Raw genomic sequence first — 26,821 nt, 5'->3', positions numbered from 1 at the left:
ATATTTGAAAATTTAGAGGCTTTTGAAGCATAAGAGCTAATAGACTCACCTATGCCTGTGTGATCTTCATTAAATGAGAAAAAAGAGTAGATTCTAGATTTAAGGAGCAAAGAATGCAAAGTATGCACATATGATGTGTTTTCATTGTTAATATAGACAACTCTATTAGCAACCATTATTATTTTTCTATTATACCATCTGAATGCATTATTTATGTCTCTATGTTACTTGCTTAAAAAAAAAAGTTGTTCAAAGAAATGGACCAAAAAATTTAGTGTAGATATTTTTAAACAAAGAGGATCTGTTAAGATATGAAATGGAGTTACTACCTCATCTTTCCTGCTAATAGAGATTTCATAAGTATGAAGTAACTCTTTCAGGTTTTCAATCTCATTCTGCAGTTGTTTCACTTGTGTGGCATGTTTCTCTTTCTCTTGTTTCATTTGAAGCTTGTGATGTTGAATCAAATTAAGTTCCCAATTTTTCAGTTCAGTCAGAATATTTGTCTGAAAAGGTAAAAGGATGACAGTAATGCAATGAGTTTAAACTATTCCCTCCTTTCTATTATTTTAATCTTGAAACACTTAGCAATTATGGAGACACAAATATTTGCAGTGATACCTTCATTATACAAGCTGTGTACAGCTGTATTACCAGACACAATTAACAATTAATTAAATAATCATGATATCTGAACATTCCTAATGGAAACAGTTATTCCAAAGTTTCTGAAAAACAACAGTCTGTGCTACATATGCTTATATGCAATATGCAACAACAAAACATACCATTCTCCCAGCAATCACACTGCAATCTCCTGCACTAACTCTACCATGCAATGATAGCTCTGAATGACTTTTAAGGATTCCATACAATATAAATACCTTAAGATTTCCACTCCAGAGATCAACTATATTTTCTATCTGAGTCACTTTTCCATCTGGTGAAGTTAATTCAGTCACTGTGGTTTTGCTGACTTCTCTTGAACTATGTGTGGAAGAAGTTGCTTCTGGAAGAGCAGGTTGTTCCATACCAGCCTGCTTCACTGATGTTGAGACTGAAAATGAAACAAGCGAAGAACTGACACTCTGGAAAGGCTCACTGGTCAACATTGTGGGTGGAAGTCAGAAGACAGGCATTGGTAAAAGGAAACAAAATATTTATCACATCAGAAAGAATGTAAGAAAAAACCCATGTAAGAAAAACCAATCCAATTCTAATACATACCTCCTGGACACATATATTTAAAATGACAATCCTACTGTAACATTAGTAAATTCCAAAGTAGTGCTCCCTTAAAATACAGTATCTTAATATCTTAATAATATAGTATCTTAATTTGAAAGAGAATGATCACAGCAAGCACTAAAAATAGAGCCAGAAAGAACATCTCTAAATAAAGGCTTCTTGACAATTTACATCTCAGGTCAACAATCTACTAACTTCTGGTTTTTTTTCTCAATGAGCCTGTAAATACCTGAGGTCTGTGGTGTTCCTTTACAAATTCACAAAGAAGCCTGTGGATATATTTTGATGTTTATATGTACCTGCATCCATTTTTCTTAAAGCCTTAAATCTGTTTATCTAATTAGTGTTCACGCAATTTGAGAAAGGATGTATCATCTACCATGAATTTATATAATGCCTTATACAATAAATCCTCACCTTTAGAGGAGGAGCTGTGACTAGGTTCCACTGCAAGAAAAGTTAATCCCTGCCCCAAAGCTAGTTTGCATGCATTTGAGCTGAGAATAAAGTCAATATTTAAGTCAACTTGGGAAGTAAAATATTGTTTTATATTTAGTTATTCCTTACAGAAAATTTGTTATATGAGTTGACAACTGAATAAAATAAAACTAGAAGAGGTATCAGCAGATTCCTGCTAATAACAACAAACACAACAACTTCAAAAAAGTTCATAAACAGAGAAAACCTCCAACATTTTAGTCTTCACTTCTGAAAACAAGTATTGTCTGATGGATACTATTTTTTTATTCAACCTAGAAGAGATAAGCTTATCTGTCACAAAGCAGTATCTTCAGTGGACACTAGAAAAGTGCGTTTCTAATTTATTTAAGGCAGAGCCTGATGGTTGATATTCTTTTATAGTTATTTTTACTGTTAGGTTTTCTTTCCTAAGGAAACGAGAAGAGCTGTCTGGCTAATACTCCCTGCCACAAAACTACTATACTCATGCTCTAAAACAAAAGGGAAATAATGAGGAACCATGATGTAGAAGCAGTTACAACTGCTTTTTGATATTTCTCTCAAGGTAATACACAACCACGCATCATAAAATTAACACCAGCTAGAGCTAAAGGAGTTATTTCTATAGCTAAATGTTCTACCCTATTACAGAAGCATAAAGAGACTATTCCCATCACAGAGTATATTAAAATCAGGCTTCAGTTTTTTGTCATTGATTCTCTTGAAAATGACAGAAGTATTGCTAAAGTAGTTGCAGAATTTGAATACTTGTTCCTTGTAAAAATGTCCAAAATACGTGACATGCCAGACAGATGAGCCAGATTACTTAAAATACATCTAATTTCTGTGATGAAGAATCTGGCTGGCATCTGACAATAAAATTATCTGGCACTGTTACCATTGTCAAATATTCACTGTTCTGTCCTTCACCACTTTTCCTCATTCTTGCATGTCACTCCTTCAGTTGTGACATGAAATGCATGAGGCTTTGTTTTTATTTTTAAACTTCTACTACTTGGTTAGATTACAAAGATATCTTACACAGCACAGTTTGTAAGATACTTTCCAAAAAAACCCAAAAAACAATACCCAACAGAACAAAACATAACCAATCAAAGCAGGATATTAATAGTCTGACAACTGCCATATTGTGAGAATCACAGTAGTTCATCACTCCCTTCCCCTTAATTCTCCCTATGAACAGATTATCCTAACACAGCTTTCATTTCTCTCATTTACCATACGATGTATATCATCTTCACTGAATCCACCATGTGTATCTGTTACATGTTTATAACATCATCTTACGAAATTCATCTTGGCCTTCCAGCATTGCCATAATTTTCTAGTTGTACACATATTAATTTAATTCTTATTTCTAATGGTCTCCTTCTGTCACCTCTATTCCTTCCTTCCATAGAATTATATGATGTCATTCAGTTACAGTGTGTTGAGGTATCAATGATACTGGAACCATTTGGATATGATAAGTATAGAAATGTACTTTATTAAATAACCTCCACATGCATTTACTGCAACAAATCTCTAGATGGAGATAATGAAATTAGCTGTTTATCCAGATGTCTGTTACTACTGTTGAGCTTTTCTGTGTTCTAGTTCTGACTTTTTCTGCTTTTATTAAGAAAATAAGCTCTGACACTGCTCTCCCACATTACATGTTATTAGTGGCCCAAGCTGAGCACAGCAATTTGCTAAAATGTTCTAAGAAGTTTAATGGATATATACTGAGGACTGGCAGGCTCAAAGAGAAGGATTTTTTTCCACTCTTTGGGTATGAGTCATCATTGCATGTCTCTGCAACAAATAATTTACTGCTCCAGTCTTAGTAATTTTCAAATTTAATCAACTCAACTGATAACAAGAACAGGAAATGAAGTTTTAAAAGTTTAAAAACATTTGGACATCGAACTGAATTGAATAGTAGAGCATGTTTATTCCAATTACTTTTCTTATTTGACTGAAAGCTGTTAGGGAAGATACCATGTATACTTAAATTTTCTGCAACAAATAGAGATTACCAGTAATCAGAATTCTACAACCATAATGGTAGCATCCAGACCAAAGAACACTTCATAACCAGAAATTCATTTCAGAAGGCATCACATGGCATTGGAAACTCTGTTGTCCCAATACCATCATATGGAGAAGGGGAAAATACATTGTAAACTTGAGAAGCTCTGCAGAAGAGCAAACTTTCAGATTTTAACTCCATGCTCAGTACATTAATTCATTTTGTTTTACAGTTACAGAACACTAACCTAATAATTTATGATTTTGTTATTTTAACATAGTAGCAGCATTACAGCAAATTTCAAAAAGCCTGATTTTTAGTGTGAGCAAGCAAGCAGAGCCAAAAGAATGGAGTTTAACAAAAAAATTAATTATCCTTCAGGAAAAAACCTGGTAAACAATCCCACTTGATCAGCATTAGAGGCAGACTATTAAGCTTGAATTTAAGCATTAGAGGTATAGTATTAAACTTGAACTTAACAGTTTTCTCACTGTTCATTCAAAGTCATGTTATTTCCATCATGAAAAAAGAAGATATTCTGAGGGCATTAACACTGTGGTCAACACTACTTCAATATATAATCACCGTCAATCAATAGTAGTGATTACACAGAAGAGTTCAAGATTTTGATCAGATCTTTTCCTAGAAGTTGAAATAACCTTTTTACAACTAGATTGTTTCCAGCTCTATCTTTAGAAGGTATGACCCATCTCTCTCCCAGACTGAGAAGACATAGTGATATTTTGAACAGCAAACACATGTTTTGATAAAGTAGCAAAGCAAAGGAAACTTGTTGATAGCATTTTAATTGACAGAAGCAGAATAAGCCTGTGTAAATATTCTTCTTATCTCTTGTGTTCTCTGGGAAGTTCATAAGCACCTTTTTTACTGTCTTTAATCACCTTTTTCCCATTTTGAAAATAAGAGACAAATTGTCTTTTGCAGGGTGCTGCCTTTTGCAAGGATAATAAATACCAGAGTGGTTCCTTGTAACGAGCAATACAAGTCTTTTAATGAGAACTACAATGCAAAATTTTGATCACCATCAAGTATAAGATTATTTCTTTTCCCTGTTCCATGACAATTAACAAGAACTTGCAAATGACTATTCTAATTTGATAACACCAGGCATATTATAAAGATAACACGGTTCAAATATTTCAAGAGAAGGAACCAAGGAAATGGAATTTTGTCCTCTCACTTCTATGGCCATAAAAAGGAACAAAGACCTGACAGGCTACATGTTTACATGAAGTTGTTTGACATTGGCTGAATGCCAAATTGCAGCTACCAAAGCTGCTCTTTCACTCACCTCTGCAGCTGGACAGGGGAGAGAAAATATAATGAAGGGTTCATGGGTTGAGATAAAGACCAGGAGAGATCACTCATGAAATACAAATACCATCATGGGCCAAAGCAGGCTCTAATTGGGGATATGAATTGAATTTATCACTGAAAAAAACCGAGAGCAGGATGAGAAGTAAAATAAGAACCTAAAAACACCTTTCCCACATCTGTCTGTCCTTCCCAGCTCCTCCTCCCCAGTGGCACTCAGGGAATGGAGGTTATGGTCAGCTCCTCAATGTTGTTCCTGCTCACGGAGAGGAATCTCCCTGCTCCAATATATGGGGTCTCTCCCGTGGGAGACAATTCTGCATGAACTTCTCCAACATGAGTCCATGCCATGGGCAGCAGATCTCTGAACTGCTGCAGTGTGGGACACTCTTCCATGGGGTGCACTCCTGCAAGGACAGGCTGCTGCAGTGTGGGTCTCCCACGGTGTCACAAGTCCTGCCAGGAAACCTGCTGCATCATGGGCTCCTCTCTCCACAGGTCTGCAGGTCCCTGCTCCAGTGTGAGCTTCCCATGAGGTCACAGCCCCCTCTCAGACATGCACCTGCTCCAGCGTGGGTCTCCTCCATGGGCTGCAGGTGGATCCCTGCACCCCCTGACCTCCATGGGCTGCAGGGGCATCCCAGCTCCAGAGCCTGGAGCACGCCATGTCCCTGCTTCTCCACTGACCTTGGTGTGTACAGAGCTGTTCCCCTCACATATTCTCACTCTCTTCTTCTGTGGTCACAATTACAACTATGCAAAACTTTTTCTTCTCAAATCTCTTATCACAGAGGCATTACCACTATTTCAAATTACGTCAGTTTTAGCCAGCTGCACTCCCATCCTTTGGAGCTTCCAGGGACTGGCTCTATTGGACATGGAAGAAGCTTCTGGAAGCTTTTCACAGAAGGCACCCCTGTAGCATGCTCACTACTACAAACCCAATACAGCCCCGAAAAAAAATTAAAAAGTAAGAGCATAACCCGAAAGAGTTACAGAGAGACAGGAGACTGGGTGGCTGGCTACAATTTTCTCTTCAGACAAATATGATAGAAAATAGAGTATACAGTCATGTACCAAAAAAAGCACAATGTCTAGTGCTTTGATATTGATATTCTTTCTTACGAACAGCAGTATTATACATCACCAAAAAATCCCTTAGGAAACTATATTCCACTCAAACTGGGAGACAAAACTCTAAGCACAGAGCACTGAGAACAATACCCAAATTAGAATTATTATGCTCCATAATATAGTTCCACATAGCTGGGTTTGAAATTTTCTACTGTTTTAAGGACATCAACTCAGGCTGAGAAACAGTTCCAGCAGCTGACATTAACTACTCTACAAATCAAGAGTTTTGCAAGTGTGCCTGAATCCTGACAATCGGTGACTTACAATGTGACTGATCAGCAATGGAAAAACATCCACAGCAGGTAAATATTCTGCTCATGGAGCTCTGGGAAGAATATACAGGGAGTGATCACAGCTGTTTTAAAGGAAGCTGAAGTTATCTCAACACAGGAAGGGGCTCTGGGTGGCTTTTGTTTCTCACAAAAGGCTGCACCAGTTGAGAGGATCAACTGGTTGTGTAAGTGGCCTTAGTTAACTGAACGCTGAACACATTTCTGTGCTACCCAGACAAGCATGGCTTGAGCCAGCACAGTATAAAAACTAAGCAATCAGCAAAATGAACTTTCAACATATCAAAAGACTTGAGCTGGCTTTAACCCACACAAACTGTCACAGCAACTGGGGACAGCTTGTGTCATGATAAGTTCATATACAGAGACTGGCAACAGGAGTCACAGCTGCACTGTGATCTGTGTACTGCAGACATTCTGCTTGTGCTGGAACTGTTCACCTATGTCCTGCTCAGATTTTGGCTAACTCACAGCTCATGCTAAGGCCTGGTGTATCCTAGGAGTGTGCCATGAGGTCAAGATGAGAGCAAGAGGCAAGATACAATGGACAGAAGGGCTACAGGTCATTATGTAGCTGTCATCAGCTACCACTTGCTAGCTCCTGCAGCCTTAATCCTTCCACACAGATTGTCTAGCCATTGCTTTAGAATCTAAAAACTTAAAAAAATAGTACGGACCAAACTTCCAAATTGGAAGGTATAAATATGTCACTTGTTCCTCTAAACAGTAGACATAAAGCCATCCACAAAGGTTATAAAAGTGAAGACAGAAAGATAGCTAAATATTTTTATAATTAAATAGCATGATAAAGAATAGAAGTTAGTTTAAAGTCAGTTTTTCCTGATTATGCTTAACTTTCTAGCAAAGAAATAATGCAGGTGTATTTGTTTACTATTTCTTCTGAAGCAAAATTAACAGCAAAGCAAGAATCTCAATCTAAACACTAGTGACAGAAGCAAACAACACAATCAAAAATATCCATGTTACTAATGCATCACAAGACACTAAGTTTAGTGTCTTGTGATGCATTAGTAACATGGATAAATAAAATACCAAGCAATAAATTAAAATTAGAATAACAGGATTGAACTAAAAAAGTAAGAATGACATTCATGTAGTGACATGATTAATCACTACACAAAGCCCTTTTAAGGTAATCCTCCTTTACATTGAATCATTGTTTCTGTATGTATTTCTCTATCACAGCCATACTAGTTTGAGGAAAACCAGCTGTGACCCATCAAATTTCAATGAAGTATACTGTAAGGGTATCCCTTTTTCTGTTATTACACCAACCACCTTTAATAATATCTGCACCACAAAACACAAAGAACTGCCAGCACATCAACACTGTCATCTGAACGTGATGCTAGAGAGAGAACCCTTCAGGGACTATGCCTTCCTACGTTTCTTGTGCAAAATGTAAATGTACTAACAAATGAGGTACATGTATTTTTCAAACTAAAGCTATTAAAAAATTTAAGTCAAAGTTCCATCATTGTTCTTGTAAGTACAACACATAGCCTTGGGCATACTACCTGGAGTATTATGGTGACTGGCATAATCTGTTAACCTGGAAACTCTTTCAGGTGGTCTCTGTGCTGAGGCAGGTTCTGGCAACTTTGAGACACAATGCTCAAACTTCGGAGTCATTGCAGTATAACAAAACAGCTCTTCATATTCATCCTGTTGCAAAGCGGTGACAAAGAATTATAAAACTACAATTACATTTTTTAAAAATTAAGCATATGTAAAAAGAAGTGCATATTATTTTTTATAATTTTGAGAGGTTTCTTTTTTATTATTATGGTCTAAATAATGGGATTTCCCCTAAAGCTGCAAAAGTGAGCTGTTTTCCTACAGTGACTATAATAATTTAACTTTCTCTTGTTTAATGTTCACATTCCTTCTGATTACAACTGTATGCACTAATAGTTGCACAGAAAGACTCTGAGATTCCAGCATTGGATACTATAATAGGCATCTAAAACAAGAACTGGAAAAAAACTCCAATCCCTGATCATGTAAGTTATTAATCGGCCATTATTATTTCTAATCACTACTACTAGTGCTTCAAGGAAAAACATGTATTTTTATAGCCATGACAAAGATGCTACTGAACACAGTCACACTTCACTATGTATCATAACAATTTCTTTGGTGGAAGTTGTAAAGCCAATCATCAAAAGAGATTTGATTATACACCACTTTGTTTAGAGTGGATATAATTATTCTCACCTTATATTATTTATTCTTAAAATTACAGGTATAAGGAATGTGTATATATAACTTAGAAAGCAGCTTTCCTATTAAGAAGCTATAACCCTATCTAACTGGTATGTGACATTATGCTACTCACCAAACTAAGTCAATTAATATTTTTTTAAACCTCCTGATGAAACAGATTTTCAGGATCAAAGTATTCAGAGTTCATTGTGAAACCATAAACAATCTGTATTATAGCTTAAACATACAATCTAGTGATTAATTAAACAATTGCTTACTAAAACAAATAAAATCTACTAATTAAGGATTTGGAAAACAATATCCATTGGAAAATACTAAACCAGGTCACTAGCAGTTATTTTTTTCTTCACTTAGTATTATCACATTAGTTCTATTCAGTATCCTAATGAGATCAAACCTCAGAAACCAAACCTCAAAAATTAATTTCCTCTTAAACTTGGGGGAAGTTAGAGTGAAAACAATCAATGAAAGGTACCAATTACATGCAATATGTTTTTGAATCTAACAACTGAGAAGGATAACACTTCAAAACACCCAGTGTAACTTGTATATTTTTATGTGTTTCAACTAATTAGAGAATTTAAGAAGCTAGGTTTGGTACATTTAATCTGAATTCTAGTTTCCATTTAAATGTCCATTTCCTATCTTCATCATGTTCAAAGTAAAAGCCTAAATAAATGTATAGGAAGCTACAAAATTACAAATACATGATGTATCTTTTGGACATGCAAGTGTGTCACAATCCATGTAAAAGGTACAGTTAGCCGCAAATCAACAAGCTATCAATTTTTCCACAGCCATATCTTTCTAAATGTATACAGTTTAAATTTTGTTAGATATCGAAAGAAGAAAACAGATACCATTACATCTGTTACTCAATCATGAACTACATGGAACCATACCAAATTCCCTGCAGCAAAATCTCATCTGAGTAAAAAAGCCAATATTAGCCTTAACTAATAAAAATTTAGTGATTCTGCAGATGTTAGATCACACCTCTGTCTTCTAAGACATCATGTAACCAAATAGCAATTTTAAATTAATTCTTCCCAACAAACAATTTAGTTGTCAGACAGAGCTGATCCAGTTGCTTCCATGATTATGTCAGTCAATTCAAAGGACCTAGTAGGCTAGATGTGAGATGCAAGCGGGTGTCTCACGTTGAGTCACCCAACTTATTAATTATCATGCAATATGGCCTACTATAATAATGCCTAGCATTCAAAATATGCGTATCAAGTTACATCAGGAAATATCTTTCAAATTCTAATTCTTTTATGAAAACTCAAAGAATCCAATCTGTACAGGAATACGCACGCTTGCGCGCCAACAGAAAGTGTCAATAGACAGCATCCAGTGACAAATCTGGAAATAAATGTTTATAAATTACAATATTACAACACTGTTGGAATGAAGTTGAAAGGCAAATATTAAAGAAAGCAATGTATCCCAGCTGTAATCAGAAACTTAGACACATGGGAAAAAAAAATCCTGGAGACAGCAGTGGGAATATGTATGGAAACACTGAGTGCTTAAGTGTATTACCTCAATCTTAAATACTCCATAACAAGTATGCTGCAACTGGAATGCAATATTGACCAGTACATTTAAAATAAAATCATAATAAATTTAACAATATATCTTTGGTTTATTATTGTGGTTCTGCTTTAAACAGAACTTTCAAGCTCTTTCGTTAACTGTAAACAATTCTATTCATGTATAAAACTAGAGGAATATAATTCTATGGCCTGAAGTCTGTGGAGTTTTGACTACTTAATGCCTTGATTTTGTAGAAGAAAATGTAGTGATACAATGAGCAAATGGCACCAAAAAATCAGAAGTTTTTTTGATAATTTTTTCCTATTTTTAAAATAAAAATCTACAGATACTGCAGAGGATTGTAGTCAAGGTAACTAGACAATATAGCAAGAATATATTGAATGGATAAAGTAATAATTATAAGTATGGAAAAATTATAAGTAATAATTATAAGTAATGGAAATTGTCTAAGAGCCAGTGGATCTCTTTGTAAGGAAAAAGTAATAAGCTGGTCTCTAGTTAAAAGCAACACATTATCAAAAAGGCCCAAACAAACAAAACAGAACAGACCTTCCAAAATTATCTAAATGGAGTAGAGTACTTCCCTGTCAACATTCCTGTTGATCACCTGTGACCTCAGTGTTGTTGTTTTTCAACAGCAGCAAACTCCTACCAGGGGTAGCTTTGGGCTTGTCTAGTTTGAAGAAAGGGAGGCTGAGGGGCCTCATTGCTCTGTACAGCTTGCTGAGCAGCAGAAGTGGAAGAGATGGCCATCTCATCTCCCTGGGACCCAGGGATGGAATAAGTGGGAACGGTTCAAAATTGTGTTGGGGAGGATCAGATTTGACATTAGGGAGCATTTCTTTACTGAGAAGGCAATCAAACACTGGAATGGGCTTCCCTCCCTAGGGAGAGCGTTTGATGCCACCAACCTGTCACTGTTTAAGAGGCATTTGAACAATGCCCTCCAATAACATGCTTTAACTTTTGCTCAGCCACAAAATGGCACTTTGGCCAACGACTGATGTAGATCACCTCCAACTGGAATTATTCTTCTCTAGACACGTTCTCATTCACAAAACAGTTGTTCATTAGTATAATTTTATCATTCTCTAGCAGGTGGCCTTACAGCTCCTTGATAATCAACCAGCTCATTACAGAAAATTCTGGTCCTTCAAAATTTGTAGCATGACACTTTTATCTTGTTCTCTGACTATAAAAAGCATTGGAAACACAAATGCATTACTATTCCTAAACAAAGATTATGAAAACTTATCTATGAGATACAAGCACAAGTAGAGAAGTACATGAACTGCAGAAATGAACTGCCCCATAAAATGTTGTTTAAAAGGTAGAAGTCAATCCAAATGGTAAAAAAAAAGAAAGAAGAAAGCCCCTTAAACAGTGCTGCTGCTGATATGCCCATTTCACCACGTGACAAATGTGGAGATGCACTTCTAGCAGGCAGCTAGCCAAACATGTTATTGCCAAAACTGTCCTGGTTTGGACTGTATCCTACCAAAGCAAAAAGCCACACAATCTACTATGCAAACAGGAATAGCTAATTATTAAATTATGAAAATCTGCTGCTTTCAAAAGAATGGTACAAAGACTTAATCCAGTATCATTGCATCCTCTTGAAAGCATGATGAGCACAGAAAAGGCAACCCCCAGTATTATAGTTACAGAATGTCCTAATGTGTCTGATGCAGAAAGTAAAAAACAAAAACAAAACAAAAAGCAATTCTGTGATTAACTCCAGAGGAAATAAATCCATTAAAAAATCAGTTTTAAAACTGAATCATGGTGAAAGCCTAAAATATAGTTACTCTTCATCTCTCACAAGTCATGGGTTTCTATCCTACTGTGTCAAATTCTGGCTTCTTGATAAGACTTAACACAAATAGAGAATAACACTAGGGAAAAAAAAGGTAAGAAAACAACCGATTTTACTTGCAGCTGATCAAACTCTAAAGTTTAGATAAGAATTCTTACATAAATTTCTTGTGAAATGCACAGAAGTGGAATATAACTGAACATATTTTAGAATCAGTATTTTTTGCAGCCTACTTTCTTTTCACTAATATTTTTATTATTTTCCTGTATATGTAAAATACAAAAAACACAGACATTTAATTAGATTTCCTCATAGTTATCCTGCACCAAATAAAATGCTATGACAGTAAATCAAATTATATTGCCTCTGTCCTACCTGAGGATCTGAAGAAAGAGAACTGTCCTGAACAAAGTCATTTGGGAAAACTGGACTTGTGCTTTTCTCCTCATCAGATGACATTCTGCACAAAGTAAGTCTATAAAACAGTAGAAGCTGGACTTCATTTTTCAGTTTCAGTACGTAAACATATATTCACCAACATTTTCCCAGAAACAGATTCTGCTGTAACAACTGGATCAATGCCCATTCGCTGCACTAAACTGATTGAACAGTCTCATAATGCTGGAAACTGTCTGATAGATACTCAAAATAATGGAAATATTTTCACTAACTTATAAGAAAACACGGAAAGACCCCAAAGCAGCAATGTCAGTTGTTGCAGTTACAGATATACTCCTGTGTCAGTCTCTCATTTTTATTCATACTGTATTGCCTTTTAGTTTATCAGGCTGTTTCAGTACAAAATTCCTACAGAGCAACATAAGAATGTATAAGCTGTACTGTGCCCACCCACTACACGACATCAACCAAAGTCCAAAATAACATAGTGCCTTCTTCTAGCTGATAAAGTCTTTCAATACCAAAAAATACTTCTGCAATCCTAAAAAGACAACTTCAAATTCATATGCTTTCCTACATAGTTTCTTAAATTGTGGATCCTGACTACTCTAAAAACTGTGGATCTATTCAAAGATGTGTGTGCATTAGTGAAGACCACAAAGAACCAACTATCTAGCACTTACAGGAATTATATGTGTATCTGCAGCCAGAAGTTCCAAATATTGTCATACCTTCCCTTCTCAGTACACTTCAAAAGAACTAATCTATTGATTTTTCTGAGAAATAGGATGGCAAACGGAGTTCAGTGTGAACACAGACAAGTCCAAGGAAGTCAATGTCCTGGCTTGTAAAATAAGCATGTATTCTATTTTTGCCATCTGTTGGGGGTTAGGCAGTTTTTCTTATCTCTTTCAAGAACAATGACACTGCCAGGAAGATAATCTCCTGCTAATGGGCTATTGAATTACTAACTGTGGCTGGTAAGATTAGTTACATCATCCCATTGGGAGATGCTCCGCCCAGAGGGAGGAGCCAAGCATCCTTACCACCATAAAACAAGCATTTCTGAGACCACAGAGAGACTTCTTTGCTGGATTTCCCAGAGGAATCAGGAACCAAGGCCCAGCTGCTCCTTTGCCGCATTTTCAGAAAGGATCTACACCCTTCTGCAGATCGCCGCTCCAGGAGGATCAGCCACCATCTGGCTGGACTACTATCAACACCCTGACTTCTCAGGGTGTCAGGTTTTTCTCACTCTGCCAGTGGTTTTTTGCTTGTGCTAAATTACATTGTTATTTAGTTTTTTTTTCTTCCTAGTAAAAAACTGTTATTCCCATTCCCATATCTTTGCCTGAGAGCCCTTTTAATTCTGAAATTGTGATAATTCGGAAGGAGGGGGTTTACCTTTTCCATTTCACAGGAGGCTTTTGCCTTCCTTCACAGACTCCTGTCTTTTCAAACCAAGACAGATTTTGGCGCCCAATGTGAGGCACGAGGGCATTGAGAAAAAAAAAAAAGGGATTAACAGTTCTTAGGTAGTTTAATTTTTAAGTACCACCATTTGGTCTAGTTTTCCCTGGTTTGGGTGGCATGTGGTCGCAAGTGTATACTTCCTATTTACAGGCCCTTATCTAAATATGGGTCCTATAACTAAGGCCACTGTGTCTGTTATCAAGTTTGTCCACTGGGTGAAGGATTCATGGATCTTTAATTTCCTCTGGATGGCAGGTACATGGATTCAGAGCTATCACACACTAACTGCATGTTTTTGGAGTTACTTTAATAATGGTACCTTCTGTGAGGAAATGACATGGGGGGAAACTTTCTCCCAACCTTTTAACCATCTTTTTGGGTCTGCTCCACCAGTTTTCGAAGGGTTAAGATCCACTCTAAGTGCTAATGATACCATACAATGGGTGGTGTTGCTGATATGCCTGTTATGTTTAGCACTCAGAGATAAGAGAAGATTAACCTGGATAACTACCCTGACACCTACACCAGAGACTAGGGATGCTGCTGCAGAGCCTGACACTACTCCAGAGACTGGAGATGCTGCTGCTCCAGAGCCTGACCCTGCCCCACAGCCTGCCTCAGAAACGAACCACCCAGATTGGGTGAGGGTGCTGGTTAAGGAGATGCAAGAGATGCTGAAGGAGTGCATTTCACCAGCTGGTGAGAAACACGCCCTTTGCCTTGAAGAGGGACAGTCTAATAGTACAGCTGTGGAACCCACAAATGTTACAACTGTCCAGGTTCCAGCTGAACCACAAAGGCAGTCACAGCCAGCAGCAGTTGCCCCGGTAGAAACAAGGAGGTCTAAGATGAAAGCAGAGCACCCAGATAGAGATAGGAATGGAGGAACCTCACAACCCACAGGGGAGCCAGAAGTTGCGATCATTACCGAGTCCCTGACGTACGAAAGTCTCCGTAATCTGCACAAAGACATTGTGCGACGAGGGCGTGAGGCTTATACTACCTGGCTACTCCGGGTCTGGGACCTTATGGGTACAGGCGTGCAGCTGGACGGTGGTGAGGCAAGGAACTTGGGACCCTTAACCCAGGACTCAGGTATGAATCAGATTTTTGTAAGGGAGCCAGGATCCCTTTCTCTCTGGGAGCGGCTTTTAATGAGTGTCAGAGAGAGGTTTGTCCACAGGGAGAGAATGCAGGAGCACCACCATAGAATGCGTTGGAAGACCCTAGAGGAAGGGATCCAACAGTTAAGGGAAGTGGCAGTATTAGAGGTACTCTTTGGGAGGGATGGACAACATAATAATGACCCCGACAAGGTCAGATGCACAGGGCAAATGCTGTGGAGTCTGGCAAATCTGGGGCCATCTCAGTACACCACTTTCATTGCAACAATTGATGCTGACACTAACTGAGAGACAGTGGGCTCTGTTGCCAACAAACTTAGGAATTATGAGAGTATGATTAATGGCCCAATGCAGGCTCATATCTCAGCTGTGATTAAGGAGTTCAAAGAAGAGATGAGGGAGGAAATGAGGAAGGTTCATGCAGCACCCGTACGAGTCACAGGCCCCAAAGTCAGAGCCCAACATTCCCCAGCTAGAGAGAGAGGGTACACCCCAAGGGCTAATCTGTGGTTCTTCCTGCGTGACCACGGGGAAGACATGGGGAGGTGGGATGGGAAACCCACTTCTGTCCTGGCAGCACGGGTCCGTCAACTCAAGGAGGGAAACTCTAACCAGGGGAGTTCCACCAAGGTGAAGGTAGCCTCAACCTCCCATGACCAAGCTTTTGGGTACGATCTGTCAGATCCCCTTGAAGGGACCTCTAGTATGTATACCCAGGAGAGGAATAATAACCAGTGTTAGAGGGGCCCTGCCTCTAGCCAGGGAGAGGCACAGGAAAACCAGATCTTCTGGACGGTGTGGATCCGATGGCCTGGCACATCAGAGCCACAAAAATACGATGCCCTAGTTGATACTGGTGCGCAGTGTACCCTGATACCATCGGGACATGTGGGGGCAGAGCCTGTTTCTATTGCTGGTGTGACAGGAGGATCACAGCAATTAACCCTGGTGGAAGCCGAGGTGAGCCTGACTGGGAAGGAGTGGCAGAAACATCCTATAGTGACTGGCCCAGAGGCCCCGTGTATTCTGGGCATAGACTTCCTCCGGAACGGCTATTACAAAGACCCAAAGGGACTCAGGTGGGCTTTTGACATAGCTGCTGTAGAGGCAGGGGACATTAAGCAATTGAACACCTTGCCTGGACTGTCAGAAAACCCGTCTGCAGTAGGACTCCTGAGGGTGGAAGAGCAACTCGTGCCAATTGCAACCTCGACAGTGCACCGCCGGCAGTATCGGACGGATCGAGATGCCGTGATCCCCATCCACAGAATGATTCGTGAGCTGGAAAGCCAAGGGGTGGTCAGCAAAACCCACTCACCCTTCAACAGCCCCATCTGGCCTGTGCGCAAATCTGACGGAGAATGGAGATTGACTGTGGACTATCGTGCCTTGAATGAAGTGACTCCACCGCTGAGCGCCGCTGTACCGGATATGCTGGAACTCCAGTACGAGCTGGAGTCCAAGGCAGCGAAGTGGTATGCCACTATTGATATTGCTAATGCGTTTTTCTCTATTCCTCTGGCAGCAGAATGCAGGCCTCAGTTTGCTTTCACCTGGAGGGGCGTGCAGTACACCTGGAACCGACTGCCCCAGGGGTGGAAACACAGTCCCACTATCTGCCATGGACTGATCCAGACTGCACTAGAAAAGGGTGAGGCTCCAGAACACCTGCAGTACATCGATGACATCATTGTGTGGGGGAACACAGCAGCAGAAGTGTTTGAGAAAGGTAAGAGGATCATCCAGATACTGCTAGAATCTGGCTTCGCCATCAAGAACAGCAAAGTCAAGGGACCTGCCCGAGAAATCCAGTTCCTGGGAGTGAAATGGCAAGACGGACGGCGCCAGATTCCCACTGAGGTCATCAACAAGATCACCGCTATGTCCCCACCAACCAGCAAGAAGGAAACACAAGCTTTCCTAGGTGCCATAGGTTTTTGGAGGATGCACATTCCTGAGTATAGCCAGATTGTGAGCCCTCTTTACCTGGTTACCCACAAAAAGAACGATTTCTACTGGGGCCCTGAGCAGCAACAAGTCTTCACCCAGATCAAGCAGGAGATCGCTCATGCTGTAGCCCTTGGCCCAGTCAGAACGGGACCAGAAGTCAAAAATGTGCTCTACTCTGCAGCCGGGAACAATGGTTTGTCCTGGAGCCTTTGGCAGAAGGTGCCTGGTGAGACTCAAGGTCAACCATTGGGATTCTGGAGCCGAAGTTTCAAAGGGTCCGAAGCCAACTACACCCCAACAGAGAAGGAAATCTTGGCTGCCTATGAAGGAGTTCAAGCCGCCTCGGAGGTGATTGGCACGGAAGCACAACTCCTCCTGGCACCCCGACTACCAGTGCTGGGGTGGATGTTCAAAGGAAAGGTTCCTACTACCCACCACGCCACCGACGCCACATGGAGCAAATGGATTGCCCTCATCACCCAGCGTGCCCGTATTGGAAACCTGAATCGCCCTGGGATTTTAGAGATAATTACGAACTGGCCAGAAGGTGAAAACTTTAGTCTCACTGATGATGAGGAGCAGGTACAAGCAACAAGAGCTGAAGAAGCTCCACCCTATAACCAACTACCAGCAGAGGAAACACGTTACGCTCTTTTCACTGACGGTTCTTGTCGCATCGTAGGGATGAACCGGAAGTGGAAAGCAGCCGTATGGAGCCCCACATGACAGGTTGCACAAGCTACCGAAGGAGAAGGTGGATCGAGCCAACTTGCTGAACTCAAGGCCGTTCAGCTGGCCCTGGACATTGCTGAAAGGGAGAGGTGGCCAAAGCTCTACCTTTATACTGATTCATGGATGGTAGCCAATGCTCTGTGGGGATGGCTGGGAAGGTGGAGAAAAGCCAACTGGCAACGTAAAGGAAAACCAATCTGGGCTGCTGATATATGGAAAGACATTGCCTCTCGGGTGGAGAAACTAATGGTGAAAGTCCGTCATGTAGATGCCCATGTCCCCAAAAGTCGGGCTAATGAGGAACACCGAAACAACAAGCAGGTAGATCAGGCAGCGAGAATAGAAGTGTCAAAGATAGACTTAGATTGGCACCATAAGGGGGAGTTGTTCCTGGCTCGATGGGCTCACGATGCCTCGGGTCATCAGGGCAGAGATGCCACCTACAAGTGGGCACGAGACCGAGGGGTGGATCTAACCATGGACAGTATTTCTCAGGTTATCCACGACTGTGAGACATGTGCTGCCATCAAACAGGCCAAGCGGGTAAAGCCCCTGTGGTATGGGGGGCGGTGGTCTAAGTACAAGTATGGGGAGGCCTGGCAGATTAACTACATCACACTGCCCCAGACACGCCAAGGCAAGCGCTACGTGCTGACCATGGTGGAAGCCACCACTGGATGGCTAGAGACCTACCCTGTACCTCATGCCACTGCCCGGAACACCATCTTAGGCCTGGAAAAGCAAGTCCTATGGAGACATGGCACACCCGAAAGGATTGAATCTGACAACGGCACCCATTTCAAGAACGGCCTTATCAACACCTGGGCCAGAGAACATGGTATCGAATGGATATATCATATCCCCTATCATGCTCCAGCTGCTGGCAAAGTTGAACGGTGCAACGGGCTCCTTAAGACTACCCTGAAGGCACTTGGTGGGGGAACATTTAGAAACTGGGAAAATAACCTGGCAAAAGCAACCTGGATGGTCAACACCCGAGGGTCCATCAATCGAGCTGGCCCTGCCCAGTCTGAACCCTTGCACACAGTAGATGGAGATAAAGTCCCTGTGGTACATGTGAAGGGTATTTTAGGGAAAACTGTCTGGATTAATCCCACCTCAGGCAGAGACAAACCCATCCGTGGGATTGTTTTTGCTCAAGGACCTGGTTACACTTGGTGGGTAATGCAGAAAGATGGGGAAACCCGTTGTGTACCACAGGGAAACCTGGTCTTAAGTGAGAACTGAGTATAAGATTTCATTGTGACACAGATGCAAATAGAATAAGGGGTGGATAATGTCCTGGCTTGTAAAATAAGCATGTATTCTATTTTTGCCATCTGTTGGGGGTTAGGCAGTTTTTCTTATCTCTTTCAAGAACAATGACACTGCCAGGAAGATAATCTCCTGCTAATGGGCTATTGAATTACTCACTGTGGCTGGTAAGATTAGTTACATCATCCCATTGGGAGATGCTCTGCCCAGAGGGAGGAGCCAAGCATCCCTGCCACCATAAAACAAGCATTTCTGAGACCACAGACAGCCTTCTTTGCTGGATTTCCCAGAGGAATCAGGAACCAAGGCCCAGCTGCTCCTTTGCCACATTTTCAGAAAGGATCTACACCCTTCTGCAGATCGCTGCTCCAGGAGGATCAGCCACCATCTGGCTGGACTACTATCAACACCCTGACTTCTCAGGGTGTCAGGTTTTTCTCACTCTGCCAGTGGTTTTTTGCTTGTGCTAAATTACATTGTTATTTAGTTTTTTTTCTTCCTAGTAAAAAACTGTTATTCCCATTCCCATATCTTTGCCTGAGAGCCCTTTTAATTCTGAAATTGTGATAATTCGGAAGGAGGGGGTTTACCTTTTCCAGTTCACAGGAGGCTTTTGCCTTCCTTCACAGACTCCTGTCTTTTCAAACCAAGACAGTCAAAAAGAAAAGTTTTTACTCAAAAGTTTGTTCAATAACTTAAGACCACTGTCCAGAATTCTGTTTTCAGTTCTCCAAGATCATATCCCTTCCATGCAATCAAGTGGATCTAGCTCTCTATCACTGAAACTATTCTCTGGTCTTTCAAAACTCAAAAGGTTCCTTCACCACAAGTGACAAAGCAAAGTGACCTCAGTCACTCATACAGCTTCCCCTCAAGGCCCTTCACCATCTTCACTGCTCTCCTTTGGATGCTCTCAAATAGCAGAATGTCTGTCTTACACTGTGGCACCCAGAACTGCCCCAGCACTCGAGGTGAGGCTGCCCCAGAGCAGAGCAGGACAATCCCTCCCTTGCCCAGCTGGTGATGCTGGGCCTGATGCCCCCAGGACACGGCTGGCCCTCCTGGCTGCCGGGACAACTTGCCATTGACCAGGATTCACCAGACCACTTCAGCCTCTGATTTTCCAGTTTGTTCTTACATCAGGGTTGCCCTGTCCCAGGTAGATTTTCTGCCTTTGAGGAAATCAACAGCCTACCTAATTTAGTATTGTCAACAAACTTACTTCAACACCTGCATCCAAGTCAATTAAGAAGATGTTGAAAAGCAGCAGGCCTAAGATGGAGCCCTGTTGAACGCCCTAGGGACAGGTCCCCTGTCTGATGTCACCCTATCCACTGTAACCCTCTGTGCCCACCTCATGAGCCAGCTACTCACCCATTACATAATGTGTTATCCAGCTGTGCGCTGGTCATTTTCTCCAGAAGGATACTGTGAGAGTACTAAAAGCTTTACTGAAATCCAAAAAGATCACATCAACTGGTTTCTCTTGATCAAGTACGTGGGAATTAAGTTTCTCAGGCAGGATCTTCTCATGAACCCATGCTGACAGTGATCGACAACTGCATCAATGTTGCAGAACGAAGCAAAGAACTCACCTCTGCCTTGTTTATGTCCCTGTTTGAGAGGTGATCATCCTCATCATGTAACAGGCTCATGTTATTTCTGGACTGCCTTTTATTATCGACATATTTTTAAAAACTACTTTTTATGTCCCCCACAGCTTCACGTCTAACTGAGCTCTGGCCACATTAACTTCTTGTCTACCACGGAGAGCTGAATTTCTGTATTTCTCCCACGTAATCTGACTTTGCTTCCACTGGGCATATGCTTTCATTTCTTCCCTTAGCTTCAGAAGATGATCCCTGCTCAGCCAAGCCAGCCTAAGAATAACTTGTCAGCTTTGATCTCAGTGAACAAGCACTAAGTACCACAAACTACCGGCTAAGTTCCTAAAAGACAAATCAAGGGATATTAAGAGACCACCTCTGGGTCAACAAGCTAATTTGCTAAGCTGCAAATCATTATATGGGGAAAGGCAAGCGAGAAGAACATCCTCAGGCTTACCAGGTTCTTCTAAACTTACCCAAGCATCTGCCAAAATATATTCTTGACTTCATTAAAGAAAGATTCCTGCTAACAGCAGCAGTTTCTTCCAAACCATAAGCATACAACTGCAGTAGTAAAACTTTTAAGAAACAGGATGCAACTATAAGACCTTGGTCTGACTCAGCATCGTTGCTCTCCTCCTTAATTTTGAATTAATTAAGCTGTGCTCAGGATTTTGTGGGTTTGGCTTTGTTTTTAACTACAGGTAATGTTTTCCAAATAATTTAGTGTTTCATTTGGATCACAGGACTAAACACCTACAAAAGAGAATCATGGATCCTGACTACCAAGGTCAGAACAGACCATATTGGGTCATCCAGTCCAGACCTCCTGCTTAAGCAAGGTCATCCTAGAGCACATGGTACAGGATTGCATCCAGGTGGTTTTTGAGTATTTCCAATGAGGGAGACTCCACAATCTCTCTGTGCAATCTGTTCCAGTACACAGTCACCTGCACAATATAGAAGTTCTTCCCCATGTTCAGATGGAACTTCCTGAGTATCAGTTTCTGCCCATTACCTCTTGTCCTACTGCTTGACACCACTGGGAAGAGGCTGGCTCCATTGCCTTGGCACCCTCCCTTCAGGTAATTATAGACATTGATGAGGTCTCCTCTTAGTTGTCTCTTCTTGAGGCTGAACAGGCTCAGCTCCCTCAGCTTTTCCTCTTATGATGTTCCAGCCCCCTCATCATCTTTGTAGCCTCTGCTCCCCCATTCCCAGATCTCCATGTCTCTGTTGTCCTGAGGAGCCCAGAACTGGACTCAGCACGGCAGGTGTGTCCTCACCAGGGCTGAGTACAGGGGCAGGATCACCTTCCATGACCTGCTGGCAATGTTCTTCCCAATGCCCCCCAGGATACCATTGGCATTCTTGGTCACGAGGACGCACTGCTGGCTCATGGACAGCTTGTTGTCGTCCCCAGGACCCCCAGGTCCTTCTCTGCAGAGCTGCTCCCCAGCAGGTCAGCCCCAGGAGCCTGAGGCTCTTCCTCCCCAGGTGCAGGTCCCTTCATTTGTCTTCGTTGACTTTCAGACAGTTCTTCTCTGCCCATTTCTCCAACCTACCGAGGTCCCTGAAGGGTTGCGCAGCACTTCAGAGTGTTGGCCATTCCTCCCAGCTTTGTGTTCTCAGTGAATTTGCTGAGGAGGCATCTGCCCCTTCATCCATGTCATGGATGAACAAGCTGAACAGTTCTGGGCCCAGTATTGAGCCTTGGGGCACACTGCCAGTGATGCACCTCCTGCCAGTAGAGGCAAGACATATTCCTTCCTTTACCCGTACCCCTCGCAAGGCAGCGCTGCTCACGCTTTTACTCCTCCCCACAGCAGCTCCGCAGCTGCCCCCGACACCGCGGCTGCCATGGCAGCCGGGCACAAACAGCGACAGTCCGCTGAGCGGCCCACAGAAACCAGGGACGCACAGCGGCGGTCAGGCAGTCGCGAATACGGCGGATTATACACAGGAGATTCTCCTTTGCTTTTCTTATACAGGGCTCTCAAGGCAACCAGCCCAAACAGTGGGTAGGGAGTGCCCGCTGGCACCCTCAGGAGACTCGGGCTGGGGCTGGGGGGGCAGTGCGGCCCCCGGGCAGGAGCAGGGTGCTGTGGGAGGGACAGGACAGGACAGGACAGGACAGGACAGGACAGGACGGCTCGGCCCCGGCCCCGGTCCCCGGGCAGGAGCAGGGTGCTGTGGGAAGGGAAGGACAGGGCAGCCCGGTCCCCGGGCAGGAGCAGGGTGCTGTGGGAAGGGAAGGACAGGGCAGCCCGGTCCCCGGGCAGGAGCAGGGTGCTGTGGGAAAGGAAGGACAGGGCAGCCCGGTCCCGGTCCCGGTCCCGGTCCCGGTCCCGGTCCCGCTCACCTGCGGGCCCCGGCCGCGCGCCGCCGGCCCCGACGGTTTCAAACTGCCCGAGCGGAAGAGGAACCGCCTCTGCGATAGGCTCGGGGTTCCTCCGCAAGGCGCCCTCCGATTGGGCGGTTTGGCGGCAAAGCAGCCAATCGAGTCGCCAGGCCGGGGGCGCGCACGCCGCCAGCCCCGCCCCGCCCGCGGGCGGCTCCTGTCGCACGCTGATTGGCGGGGCTGGCTGGGAGCCGGCGGGCGCGCGCGGCGCGTTCCTGTGCCAGGCCAGGCCGGGCTGTGCCGCGCCTTGCCCTGCCGTGCCTTGCCGTGCCGGGCCGGGCCGTGCTGTGCCTTGCCCTGCCGTGCCTTGCCGCGCCGTGCCTTGCCGTGCCTTGCCGTGCCGTGCCGTGCCGCGCCGCGCCGGGCCGGGCCGGGCCGTGCCGTGCCTTGCCGTGCCGTGCCGTGCCTTGCCGTGCCTTGCCGTGCCGGGCTGTGCCTTGCCTTGCCGTGCCGTGCCGTGCCGTGCCTTGCCGTGCCGCGCCGTGCCGCGCCGTGCCGCGCCGTGCCGCGCCGTGCCGCGCCGTGCCGTGCCGCGCCGTGCCGTGCCGGGCCGGGCCGCGCCGGGCCGTGCCGCGCCGTGCCGCGCCGGGCCGTGCCGTGCCGGCGGGCGGGCACAGGGATTTGCCGGGCTCGGGTGCCGCGGGCCCGCCGGAGCCGTGCGTGGCGGCGCTGGCGGTGCCGGGGAGGGAGCCGTGCCAGATTCAGCTTTGGTGCGGGGCCTGGGTCTCCGTGTGGGACAGCAGCTGCTGGCGGGCATTCCTGTGGAGAATGAAAATTAAAAAAGAAAAAAAAAGGAAGCGAAGAGAGAGAATTCCGTGGTGGAACTCCTTCATTCTTAAGCGCTTCCAACCGTGCTAATAATGAAGCTATAAGCCGCCGCCGAGGAGGGGTTTTAAACAATTTGTGCAGTAATGCTGCAGAAGGAGGCCTTGGCTTGTAGTTTCTCTCCAGCATTCCTCTTCAGGACCGGCTTTCCCTAAAACTTTTCGTCGGCAGACAGGCGGGATGGGTTCGGGAGCTGAATCCGGCCAGCCCCGTGGCAGAGCTGTGTGTCGCACGCCCCAGACGAGGCAAATAACTCTCCTTGCTGCCGTCCCTGGGCCGTAATAGAAAGAAATACAACAGCGGGCTTAAAGATTTTAACATCAGGCATCAGGGAGCAGGGAGTCCTTCCGTTTTCGGCGTTCTTTTAACTTGATAGCATCGTAATTGATCTTTCTGTAATGCAAATAGTGACGCCGAAAATGATGCAGTATTATTTCAAAATTATTTGCAGCACTGAACTCTGGCTACAGCATGGCACTGGGCATGCTAGTGCCACAAGCCTTCTGGTCAAGCTCTAGAATATGAGATCTTACCTTATACAGCACCAACATTTTGTCTAATAACATGCGAAAGACAGGTTGGGCATAAAATACGCAGATAGACACAAAACTATAACTTGTTATTTGCCCTTTATAAATGTTTACAGCAATACATGTATCTCGCTGCAGAATCTGTTGCCCTTGTGAAACAGTTCAGCAAGTAAGGACCACCAGAAAATTTCACCTCTCTTGGTAGCATTTAAGACCTCCTACCGTGAGCCTTTTGGCACAGTGGAAGCCTACTTCAACATTCGTTGAAGCTCTCATTTAGACAAAGTGGCAATGGAGGGTTGTTTTTAACTGCAGTGTCTGATAAGATCAGCATGATTTGATGAGCAAAATTCCAGCCTGAGGAGTCACTGACTGTGCAGTCATTGTGTTTCATTAAGGCCTACTATGACATCGGTTCATGTTAGTTTCCAGAAAAACATAATGGATGGGCTGCATTAGCAAATGGATTTTAGTAAGCATGAAGGAGTGTGTGGTTTCAGAAATGCCTATTTTTAAAAATCAATTTAGTTGCAAATATCTACGATAGGATCTTCAGTTCCAGTTAAGGTTAAATTTGGGGAAAAAGGAGGTGCATTTTGTAAGGACTGCAGAAGCACTGGCCTCAGACCTTTTTTGAGTCCCATTCCCTTTTTTGAGTGCTGAACTGAACCTGTCATTCAGTTGTAATCACATATCGGTGATCAATGTCCACACCGAAGCAAAGCATACCTTATTTTCCCTTGCCACAACTGGTTTTCCCAAAAGATGATAGCTGAGGGAGGATATTGCAATAAACCAGAAAACCAAAGTATTTCTGGACAAAGTGAGTGGAGTTGTTGCTGTACCCTAGCAGCAATGAATTTGTAGGACTGGATCATTCCTCAACTCTGAAATAAGCTTCATGAGACATAATACTGTTTTTGACTGGACTGAGTTGGCCTTCACAGCAAAGGACAGAAGGCACAGTGGCATTTGTAGCCATGACAAGATGTCTGGTCACAGGATTTCCTCTATGCATATCTGGTCTTTTAGGAGGCTGCATTCAGCTAAGAATGAGAGAGAATATCTTCCAAAGACCATCTTAAATCACAGAATCCATACAAGCCCTTCTGAGCCTTCTGACTACTAAAGCAGCCTCCAAATCTCCAAATCTACCTTTTTTTTTTTTTTTTTTTGTGTTTCACATAAGGTCAGGGTGCATGCTAGTGAAAAAGAGCACATTATTTGGTCTCAGACCAAATATAAGTTTATTTATAAAATGGAGAGATGGCATATGTTTCTATCATGCTTTTCATGATAATTTGTTTTGTATGCTGCTGGTGCAACAAATGTGATGAAGCTTTCTTCATAAAATAGTTTTTAAATACATGACTACCAGTGGCACATAAAAGATAGCCTTTAAATATATGTTTAGCTTTCAGTGTTACATCTTTGGAAAAATGCAGACATTTGAAAAATGAAGGAGTTTGCAAGGGGTACTCAAATCAGTCCTTGTGATGCAAACATCTACTGCTACTTTGTAATTAGATGGATAAAAAGCAACGGAGATCAAATGGTATCAAGCTGATTACTAGTATAAAGGGATAATTGTAGGTAGTTAGAGACCAATGAAATGACAGTAATTACCCTATTCCCACACTGGGGAATTTATGGTGTATCTGATTAAACCTCCTGTTGAAACTTTCTGATTTTCAATTGTATTTTAAAAATACCTTCCATCTTTCATGTTGGATTCTATTGTACAATAGAATGTACAATTATTTTCACAGAAGGAAGGAGATTTTTCTGTGCTTTTATGACCACATATGTTCATCTGCTGCTCTATCCAAGCAAATGCTGCAGTAGTGATTGAAGTCAGGAAAAGTATGGTTGTCTGCACAATTAGTTTTGAAGCAGGTGCTGTTCTGAGCTTTTGAAGGAAACAGATAGAAGGGAGGCAGGAGTTCGAATGGCATTAACACATCTAATGTCAAAAAGTCACCTTTTCTTTACTTGAATTCCTTAAGGAATTCAAAGTTAAAAATTAACATAATCCAGTTTATATGAAACAATAATTAATTTTTGGTGTTTTCTGTAGTTCTATAGGTTGCTGAAACACATTTCCAGTGTCTTCTATTTTCCCCCTATATGTATCATGATTATGTGATGGAAGACCAGATATTTTGTTACAACTTAAGAGTGGATACTGGAATGGTTATTGTTTGACTCTACCAGATTTTCTATTTGATGTTTGCTGTGTGAACACATGATCTGTGTCCTCTCATGTGGAGTGCTGGATGCAGCTCTGGCTTCTAGGTAGGTCTGTGCCTTGTACAATGTAGTCTCACCATCTCTCTTGTGCTCCATGGCTCCAGGTGTCTCAAAGAGAGCTGTTGAGTGTCTGG

At 42.7% G+C, this 26,821-nt stretch overlaps 1 protein-coding gene across 5 annotated transcripts in view; it reads right to left on the bottom strand.

Moving 5' to 3' along the window:
- POC5 (POC5 centriolar protein) overlaps positions 1–23,154 on the bottom strand; it is a 34,078-nt gene extending 10,924 nt beyond the window's left edge. For 2 of the 5 annotated variants that reach the window (XM_064403361.1, XM_064403365.1), the window contains exons 1-6: positions 20,449–20,501; positions 12,497–12,596; positions 10,063–10,110; positions 8,037–8,184; positions 885–1,057; positions 330–506 (exon numbers count right to left, since the gene is read on the bottom strand). In XM_064403361.1, the coding sequence (XP_064259431.1) occupies positions 330–506; positions 885–1,057; positions 8,037–8,184; positions 10,063–10,110; positions 12,497–12,596; positions 20,449–20,486 (684 nt within the window). In that variant the 5' untranslated portion in view covers positions 20,487–20,501. Of the gene's footprint in view, positions 1–329; positions 507–884; positions 1,058–8,036; positions 8,185–10,062; positions 10,111–12,496; positions 12,597–20,448; positions 20,502–23,043 lie in introns of those variants that run through there. The other 3 variants (XM_064403363.1, XM_064403364.1, XM_064403362.1) reach the window with 3 other exon arrangements.
- Positions 23,155–26,821: the final 3,667 nt, after the last annotated feature.

Source organism: Passer domesticus, chromosome Z (genome assembly GCF_036417665.1).
Source record: "Passer domesticus isolate bPasDom1 chromosome Z, bPasDom1.hap1, whole genome shotgun sequence".
Taxonomy (NCBI): Eukaryota; Metazoa; Chordata; class Aves; order Passeriformes; family Passeridae; genus Passer; species Passer domesticus.
The sequence above is the reverse complement of the archived record's forward strand: the minus strand, read 5'-3'. Positions and strand labels throughout refer to the sequence as shown.